The 10151-nt window shown below is 39.0% G+C and overlaps 1 protein-coding gene across 1 annotated transcript in view; it reads right to left on the bottom strand.

The window, feature by feature from the left end:
• The window catches only part of LOC107746253 (autophagy-related protein 16-2-like), a 35127-nt gene extending 24995 nt beyond the window's left edge, over window positions 1-10132 (bottom strand). The window contains exons 1-8 of the mRNA XM_016560384.1: window positions 10113-10132; window positions 9968-10019; window positions 9300-9373; window positions 8059-8310; window positions 5298-5363; window positions 4870-4959; window positions 4590-4643; window positions 1236-1341 (exon numbers count right to left, since the gene is read on the bottom strand). Of these exons, the coding sequence (XP_016415870.1) occupies window positions 1236-1341; window positions 4590-4643; window positions 4870-4959; window positions 5298-5363; window positions 8059-8310; window positions 9300-9373; window positions 9968-10019; window positions 10113-10132 (714 nt within the window). The remainder of the gene's footprint in view (window positions 1-1235; window positions 1342-4589; window positions 4644-4869; window positions 4960-5297; window positions 5364-8058; window positions 8311-9299; window positions 9374-9967; window positions 10020-10112) is intronic.
• Window positions 10133-10151: the final 19 nt, after the last annotated feature.

Below are 10151 nucleotides of genomic sequence, written 5' to 3'. Positions count from 1 at the left end.
ATTTTTTATAATAATTGAGCACCAAATCAGCATTTTAGAATGATTTTGAAAGATCATGTGACACTGAAGAATGATGCTGAAAATTCAGCTTTGCCATCAAAGGAATAAATTACATTAAAATAATTAAAGTAATAAACAGTACTTTTAAATTATAATAATATTCCACAGTATTATTTTTACTGTATTTTAGTCAAATAAATGCAGAACTGGTACGCGTAAGAGATTTCTTTCAAAAACATTTTTAAAAAAATCGCAATTATTCCAAACTTTTGACCAGTAGCCTTGAGTAGCCCTGCTCACAGTTTCGGTCTGGACAGACAAATTACTTGAAGAAAATTAGTGGAAACTTCATCTCACACCTGCTGGCAGGTGTCAGTAGTGATTTTGCTCCACTGTGTATTAGTGGATCAGGAAAATTGCAAGAGAATGTTGCCACGTTCAAAAACATTCTTTTGCATGGTACAAGTACCAAATACCATGGTCCAACAATAGTACACAACAATAGTTTGTTTGTAATATGAGACTCTGAGTGTACAAATAACCAAGTGTCTGATTTTGAGGAACTTCACTACCTTCTGTTTTTACCACGGCACAAATAATAATAACTGTCATGCCCAATCTTATTTTTAAACAGTGCACTATGAAAACTACAGAAGGGGAAGCAACTTTACTAAGGTGTAAAAATAATACAAACGAGCAGTGCATTACTTTACACTCAAATAGAAATTTAAGCTGTAGGCGATAAGCCCTTCAATACTTCAATACATATCTCCATTTAAGTGGCAACTCCTCTCCATACCACAATTAGGGCTGGTTCCTGCAGTCAGCTATTCAAATGAAAACGGACATGTGAAGCGGGTGGCTGCACATGACAGAGCTGCAGTGTACTATAGAAAGACACTGTTTCACAGTGACACACAGACACTTTGTTCCACAACCAGATCATCCAAAGACAGACCACTAGCCACCACTACAGGCAATGTGCTTTTAAAGATATCTTTAAGATATGACCCATTTAAGAACCACAAGATCAATATTACAGTCCATTTATCCAATCTCTCCAAGTCTATCCCTATACTACAGTTCATCTACACAACTGTTTCCCCATCGTTTTCAGGATTCAAGGTTATATTGGTTTCTAGTTGCTTCATAGCCCAACAGGACCTAAACATCATTTCAAAGCTAGTGAGAAGCAACTTTAGTTGTTTGAATTTGTTGTAAACAGTAATACACACCATTGTAAAAATTGCCTTGGTTGGGACTCTGGCAACCAGACAGACTCCTAATGGTATATAGAGATCTTCCTCTGACCTGCAAACGGATTTCCCTCTAATCTTACTCCTGGACACATGTAAAGACACACAACAGAAGAACAATCAATAATACTTATGAGCAGTACAGAACTTATATATACAGAGATGCAGGGCTGAGTGTAGTGTGTTAAAATGTGTTACATACTCAGATTATTTTTTAAAGTAATGAGAAATTATTTGAATTAATTTTTACACCATAACACCCTTTTAAATACAGTAAAGTACTTTTCTTTTAAACCAATTTCCAGGTCCAGACATAATCTGCAGACTTTTTTTTTGTTTTACTATTTTGAGGATACTATTCTGGATTAGATGTAAATATGGAGCTAAATGTACAACAATCTTAAAAGCATTTTCTGATTAGCCAAAATACTGACTATATATTTACTGAAAAACCTTCTCCTTGCTGCTTTAGCACCACAGTTATAATACAATGTTGCAGAAATGAACTAGCTACTGTAGTCATGACCCAAAAGCATAGTAACTAAAGTAATCACTGCAAATTGGCATATTTGTTTTAAGAACCACGTTGGATCAATGATTGATGTTGTTAATGATGTATCGCAGAGGGTAACATACAGCAACACAATAGAAACGTATAACAGTAATAACGTTTCCCAAACAAACAACTTCTATGAAGATAGAATGGATGTCTTGACTCTGTAATGAAATGAAAGACAGAGAATGTACAATCATTCTTCTTATATATTTCTGTTCATTCAATATTAATACAAATGTATTAATAAAAATTAAAATTTGTCACAGCTACGTTGTATTAAACGCACAAAGACGAAGCAGGTGGTTATTAAAGTCTTTAATCCAACACACAGGGTAGCATAAACGCAGACGAGACCAGACAAACTAGAACTGAACACAGGAACTTAAATACACAGACCAAACAAGGATAATTAACTACACACACCTGAGCAGAATGACACAATTAACTCAATGAAGGGGAACGGTGCATGAGGAAAACAAAATCAAAACTGAATGACATCCTGGAAGGCGCGACCTTGCACCGTAGAGAGAAAGATGAGGAGATGGCGAAGGGATGGCGCAGGGATGGCGACGGGCAGGCACACCGGCAGAGATGCAGAAGGAGGTTCGGGAGGAGGATGACAAAAATCCAGGGAGGTGCAGGTGGAAGAGATGACCAGGGAGGAGCCTTGAGCAGGAGAGGACGGATGGAAACCCAGGCCACAGCCAGGACTGCACTCCATGGCGGCATTGATGGAGGGAGGAGCCAAGGCGTGATGGGAACACACACCTCCATGAGGATATACGGAGGCAACGACGACGATGGTGAAGCCCACGGCGTAGACAGAGAGCCGAGGAGGTGGAGCGACACCGAGGATCCAGCCGTAGTGACGATCGTCCGAGATGTAGGTGGGGATCCAGAGGCCAAAGGGCAAGCTGGAGACCGAGGAAGGAGGCGGGCCTTGAGGGAAGGCTTAGCAGGCCTTAGGGGTGGAGGGCCCGCAAGTCCACAGCGGAGGTGTGGTGAAGTCCGACCCAGGTGGAGCCGAGTGACCGAGGGAGCCCGGCGAGGCTGACTGGGACGATGGTCCACGCTAGAATCGATGGTGGGAGGAGCGCAGGAGTCAGGATGGCGGGACGAAGTGGAGCGGAGCCATCTGAGGCCGGAGGTGGAGCCACGGGCTCTTCAGGTCCAGGAGACGAAGACTCCCGGCAGGCCCGAGATGGAGCCCCACCACTGAGAGGAGGTGACAGAGGGACTGATGGGGGATGAAGATGACTGGACAGAAGGATGGCTGAGGACTGAGGAGAATGAAGAAATGCACAAAATCCAATCAAAAATTAAAAGTCTCTTTGGCGAGGAGGCGGGTAAGGGAGGCTGGACGGGACCAGCGAGTCAGACAGATGAACAGAATCAGGCAGGCTTAGGGGAAGCAAAGTCTCTAACTCTCCAAACTGAAAAAGAGTGTCCAAGTACAGTAAACAATCACTCTCAGTGGCAGGAGGGTGGGCGGCACTCACTTCCATTCCCTCGTACTCCACGAGAATTCCCTCCGGCAAGTGCGGTGTTGCCGGCTCACACACCTGGTCAGACATGGAAAGCTCCGGTTCCGGGGTGATGTCCTGCTCGATCACTTCTCTTGGTGCGGGCTCAAACATCGCGGTGGAGGCGGGCTCTTCTGAGGTGGGCTCTAGCTGTCGTTCCTCACAGCGGGGTGGTGACTGGCTGGGCACTGGGTCTGGAGTGGAGCTGGTGACGCCCTCAACGGTGAAGACTGACAGGAAACCAGCACTCACTCCACATACTGTAGTCAGCAAAGCTCCCTTGAGGAGGTTCCCTGGACAACTGCACTCTAGTGGTGTTGTTAAGTCCCACATTGTAGAAACGTGCAGAGGCAGTCATCCGGGAAAGTGGTCTGGTGGGCGAGACTCAGAAATTCCTCCAGGTGCTCCTCGAAGGAGCGATCTCCCTGCTCAAGGCACAGCAGGGTGACAGCGGCAAAATGATCCATGGAAAAAACAAAAACACTGACGAAACGCAAATAAAGCGGGTTAAACAGCGCCCCTTCTTTCTTTCTTTTTGGGTCCAGTCTTCTGTCACAGCTACGTTGTATTAAACGCACAAAGACGAAGAAGGTGGTTATTAAAGTCTTTAATCCAACACACAGGGTAGCATAAACACAGACGAGACCGGACAAACTAGAACTGAACACAGGAACTTAACTACACAGACCAAACAAGGATAATTAACTACACACACCTGAACAGAATGACACAATTAACTCAATGAAGGGGAACGCTGCATGAGGAAAACAAAATCCAAACTTTGACATGTGACAAAATTAAATTCAATAATATTTAGTTTATTCAACATTAACGTACTCAACAAAAATATTTTAAATTTTTTTTAAATTTTTTTTTTTTTTTTACATTTTAACAGCAGGTTTACTTTTTGAGCAATTTTTTTATGCTACACATTATAAGTAAAAGTACATCAAAATATCAAAAGTTTTTCAAAGGGCTCAATGATTGGATTTCCTAATTTCAAGAGCTATATGGTTATTATGGAATTTGCTTATAATTTGCTGCATTTCTAATAAAAAAAATACTACTCTATTTTACTATTATTATTTACTATTTACTATTTTAACATTTCTACATATTTTTTTAATGCAATAATATAACACATTAATTAAAAAAAAAATAGTGTTCCCCTATACTTGCGAGTGGCGGGCTGTGATGGCTTAAAAACTTTCAGACAATCACAACTTATTCTATACAGTGATTCGAGAAACTTACTCAAAAAGTCCTCTGATGGAGCTGATGATGCGGGGGGATGTAGCTGAAGCAGACCTGAGAGGAAAAACAACAACTTGACACCAAGATAACAGCTATCGAGACTTGTAGGGATCACACTAACTTTCATAAACTACATTAGGTTACTAATGATGCTGCATTTTTTAAAACTGATGGACATATCAAAAATGATTTCCTGGGGTAATCAAGTGCATGCCTCAAATGCTACAGTTAAAGCTCAAGACTCAAAACATACCTTTAAAATAATTACTGTAGTAGTTACCTGAAAAGTGGTCCATGGGATCTCTCAAACCTCTGTGAAGACTCACATTTAGGGGATGATGGTTTAGAAGGCGACACATTTCCAGACTCTCTGACAGGCAAAAGCAAAACAATTAAACTCTGATTAAAAACATGAAACATTCGAATTATCCACATGTTGACTTTATCGGATTGTTTATGCTGCCCTCAAATGCTGATTTAAAGGAATAGTTCACTTACAACTGAAAAGTCTGTCATCATTTACTCACCCTCATATCATTCCAAACCAGCATGACATTCTTTCCTCCGTGAAACGTAAATAAATAAATGACAGTGCATTCTGTAGCATTTCTCCTTTTGCGCTTCACAGAAGAAAGAAAGTTATAAGGGTTTGGATTGACATGAAGTCAGATTTACACTGCGGTGTCGCTTTATACAGCCGATACTTACTCATTAATATTCACATTCTGACTGGCAGCCAACTGAAGCTCTTTGTGAAGACTGGCCTCTCTGGCTCTAAGAAAGAAGAGGAAATGTGATCAAGAAGGATGTGGTGTTTATGGAATGAACAAAATTTGCTTTCAAGATTTAGGAAAAAAAGAACCTACAAATCATTTGCCAGCAGAAATACCACAGTAGCAGAGAGAATGTGTTCAGTGAACTATGAAATATGGCCCTTGTTTAACAAAACACCAATTCGTTAACTACATTAACCATCTTCTAACCCACTGAATTTTAAAAATAATAATAATAATGTTTCAACTGTTGTTTGACATGGTCTCTGTGTCCTTTAATCCTTGTTGACAGATGTTGCATACGGTACAGTAACCCCATAAAATATTTGGACACTAATAACAATGTAGTAGGCTACATTTAACTCCCACAAAGTTCCCCCAGATATTACAATTATGTCATAATTTAAAAATGCAGTGGTGGAAATGGCCAAATTTCACTGGGGAGACTCCAGCTTGGAACGGGGCGGGGGTAATTTTAGATGACCTTTCAGATGTATTTAATTATAAAACCATTTATACTCTATAATAACATTAAACATATTTCATATTTTCTCTAAACCTTCTTGGATATCAAATCAGGCACCCTGCAATTCTGGCCAAATTAAAGATACGTTATGTGTGAATTGCACGTTATAATGTAAGCATCATTAATGACCCCTTATGTTTAAAAATAAGAAAAGAAAAAAGATTGATTAGTTAAATAAAAGAATGATTTAATAAAAAATGAGAATGATTAGTAATTGTCTCTAATTGGCCTGATTAGCTAAGCCCACAAAACACTTCTTATTTAGTGGTACAGTATTGTATGATTTGTAGATTATATTTAATAGTTTACACTTTGCATAAACATTTGCAATTCGTTTTTAAAAGGTAACATTACATTTTTCAGGAGTTTACACTTACATTTCTTTATAGGCTACTTCCAAAAAAAAAAAAAATTAGGAACACCTTCTGATCAATGACATAAATTAACCCATTATGAGGCGATATTTGACTCTTTAAAGTGTAAAGTTTAACTTTAACAAGTTTTTTTCTAGCTTTATTAAATGTATGTCATCTTTTGTGTCCAAAAAATAAGAAATCAGGAAGGGGGCCAACACTTTTTCACACCACTGTATATTTATAAACTTTTATCAAAACTCAATAAATTAAAACAATAAATTCAATTAAAATAATAATATAGAATCAGGAAGAATAAGTTAAGTCAAATGAAATCAGCATCAACAATTTATCTTTTCACTAGGAGGTGCACAGAAGAACACAAATATATTATGTATATAATAGGAATATTTACAGATTTAAATGAGACTCAGAGGTGAATATATTTAAATGAGATATGAGTTATGAGATTAATGTTTTAAATATAAAGTTTTGAATATAGAAATATTAAATGATTTAAATAACTTAATTTATACTTTAAAAATTAAACTGAAACCGCCAGTTTGGCACTGAATCATTCATTCAATCGATTCGTTCAAACGGCTGAATCATTTAGGAACGAAGCAAGTGACTGTGGCTGTGTCCGAAATCGCCCCCTATACCCTTATTAAATAGGGCACTATTTGAGGGGACAGCCATTTTTATTGGTGTCCGAAACCATAGAGGACCTTCTCGAATGCACTCATTCGATCCCACAATGCACCGCAAAAACTAGTATACAACTGGTGCACGCTCAACGGCTAGAGAATACCCATAATGCACTGAATGAATTCCCGCATCTCGCCAGAAGATGGCGCTCGCAGATGAATAATCAATTCGTTCATATTACAAAGTGCTCATCCATGGCGTACAGCATAATACAACACAGGTATAAATTCATTGTAAAATGACAGAGTTCAAGATAAATCCTTTAACCTTACTACTGAAGCTGCTAGTTTGCCAGTTTCAAATGATTAATAAACAGCAAGCACCAACTATGCAAAAGCGGCAGTCCTTCCGGTGCACTCAGTGTCCGAATTCACTCACTCGTTTTCATTCACTTCTTGCAGTGAACTGAATTAGTGACCTAATGTAGGGAATAGTGAATGAGGGTATAGGGGCCGATTTCTACACTGCACACTGAATCTATTATTTACACTTTGTTTGTTATAATGAGAGGATCTGAGCTCGAATGACTCCGCACTGAACAAAAACTGCATTCTGCTTTCACGATCGCATTCAGGTATATGGCCAATCACAAAAGACGGCATTGCGCATCTATCCATAGACACAAATATCCCGCTACATATATTGCGCTACATTTATGTGCAGAACTTGGATCACTTTCATAGTCTTTTGAAAGGATAAAATATAGAAATCACTTTGATTTCCAAAAAAAACCTAAACAGTTGGAACTGGAACGCCACCCCCCTCGAAATTCACTCCCTGGACTCCGTCCCCCTGCGTTCCCCTCATTTCCAGCCCTGCCCTTATGTCATTCCAAACCAACTTTCATTGTACAGAACACAATAGCAGATATTTTAAATAATATTTTTGCCCAAACAGTGAAAGTTAATAGGGTTCAAAACAGCAGTGGACCACATTGGCTTTTCAGAAGAAAGTCAGTTTTGGAAAAGCATGAGGTTGAGTAAATTACGACAGAACTTTCATTTCACTTCCCTTTAAATCCATTCTGCAAAATCAATGCAAGAGTGCATTTTTGGGGGATTTGATTTGGTAATTCTAATGGTGCAGCAATTCCACATTTCACCTCTGACCTCACTCTCTTCTCATTGTGATGGTTCATGCGGACAGCAGCCTGCTGTTTCGGAAGGATCATGTTCTCCAGGATCTCTGAGCTGCGGAGTTTCTCTTGTCGGTACGTGCTCTCCATGTTCCGGTGCTGCTCCAGCAGAGAATCATATTCTTGTTTCAGAAGTCGGTTCCTAGTCTGTACCTCTGCCACACGTTCCTGAAGCACGCTGTGCTCTGACGCCAAAACACTGAGATGGTTTTGGACCTCATACAGCCTAAAAAAACAAAACAAAAAAATCATTATATATATGCAACAGTCCAACTTTTCCAACATTTTGGATATTCAGGAAATCAATTAGCAACATTATACATTCCACAGCCTACATCCAGGCCAAGCTGAAAGTCTACAGCTATAAAAAAGGATTGTTAATGGAAATTCTGTATTTAATTACATTTTCATCTAAAGAATGGAAAGAGATGAATGGGAGAATGTCCCAGGTCTTTTTTTTCTATACAATGAAAGTAGTATCTTTCACCTGAATCCATATGTTAGAGCTTTGTGACCAAAACTTAGGATATTATTCATTAATAATATTGAGAAAACAGCTTGAGTGTGAATAAATGGCATTTTCCACATATAAGATACAAAATAGGGCCTGAAACTCTCTCTCTCTCAAAAAAAAAAAAAAAGGCAGTAAGTTTTAGTAAAAGAGTGTCAGTAAAAGCAGGTGCTTAATCTTATGAAAATGCTGACTGACAACATTGAGAGGTAAAACTAAACATTAAAAGAGCATTTGCATGTCCACCTACTAGCTGTTTTGGCCCACCCTCAACAAACAATTGTGTAAATGATTTCCCTGTGCCAAGAATGTTTTTTGTTTCGTGAAGGCAAAAATCATTGCATGGACTTCCAATACAGACGACGCAGTTACCACAGATATAATACTGTTAACAGCTGAAGCTTCGGGAGCTGAAACCCAATGGTAAAGTGTGTTACATTTCCAAAACAAACTCATTAACGGCTGACCAATCAGAGCAGACTTGGCCTTTAAAGAGACAGAAACTAAAACAGAGCTTTTAAGGCAGAGAGGTGTTGCAGCAATGTACAGTATGAGAAGAATCATATTTTTTAAACTTCAAATCATATAAATGTATTCTAACAGACACAAACAAATGTAATTATGAATTTGTAAATGGGCAGAATATGGGCACTTTAAAAGGGTGGTTTCCTGTTTTCGTGTCATAAAAGGATAAGGAGGTTTACTTGGTATGCTGTTCATCCAGTGTCACTTCCTTTATCTGGATTCTCTGCTGCAGTTCCACCACTTGGTACGCAAGCTGCAAGAACAAAAACTATTATAAAGCCATAAAACATCTCAACGAACATCCTACTTGTTTGCAATATATACACACACACACACATATTTATAGGAGTTTTCATTAGCTAGAACAGTTCAATATCAGGGAGAGGACTTGTGTGTTGATAAAGCACAGATACGCAATAGGTTTTATCACATACTTTTACAAAAATGTCCCAACTGGTCTTAGGACAGCTTTAATGCAAGATTAGGTGTGAGAACTGGTTATGCTTGATGCTCAGACCACTGTGATCATTTCTAAAGTAAGGCAGTCAGTTTTCCTAATATGTGTCCAAATAATGTTCCCAGTCGCGTAAGACTAATATGTTTTGGAAGAACATTTCCCAGGGCATTTTTACAGGTAGGAAGCCATCAGTTCTGTGGAACTGTAACATGATTGACTGCCTGCTAAAAGGAAGAGATAACAGCAAGCCAACTTGTAAGCCTGTTCAGTGAAACAGGTCACAACTTGTGCCATAAAATTCAGTTTGTTGTATAAACGTTTGACAGAAATCCAATCTTTGTCATGAGAGATTCTGATTCTGCTTTTCCCACATATACCATCATTTCCTACCTCACCGGTGGTTGTCTTCAGAGACGTCCGCGAATCTTCAGATAGCGAGGGCCTGCAAGGGTCATAAAACAGCATTTTGAAATTAAAGCAGAAACAGATTTGTCATGGTTGAATAAGAAAAACTGATAAGAATACATTCTATTACCAGTGTTGGGGGTAACGCATTACAAGTAACGCGAGTTAC

The sequence above is a fragment of the Sinocyclocheilus rhinocerous genome, unplaced genomic scaffold (genome assembly GCF_001515625.1).
Source record: "Sinocyclocheilus rhinocerous isolate Xijiao unplaced genomic scaffold, SAMN03320098_v1.1 scaffold439, whole genome shotgun sequence".
NCBI lineage: Eukaryota > Metazoa > Chordata > Actinopteri > Cypriniformes > Cyprinidae > Sinocyclocheilus > Sinocyclocheilus rhinocerous.
Note: the sequence above shows the minus strand (reverse complement) of the source record. Positions and strands in the feature narration are given on the sequence as shown.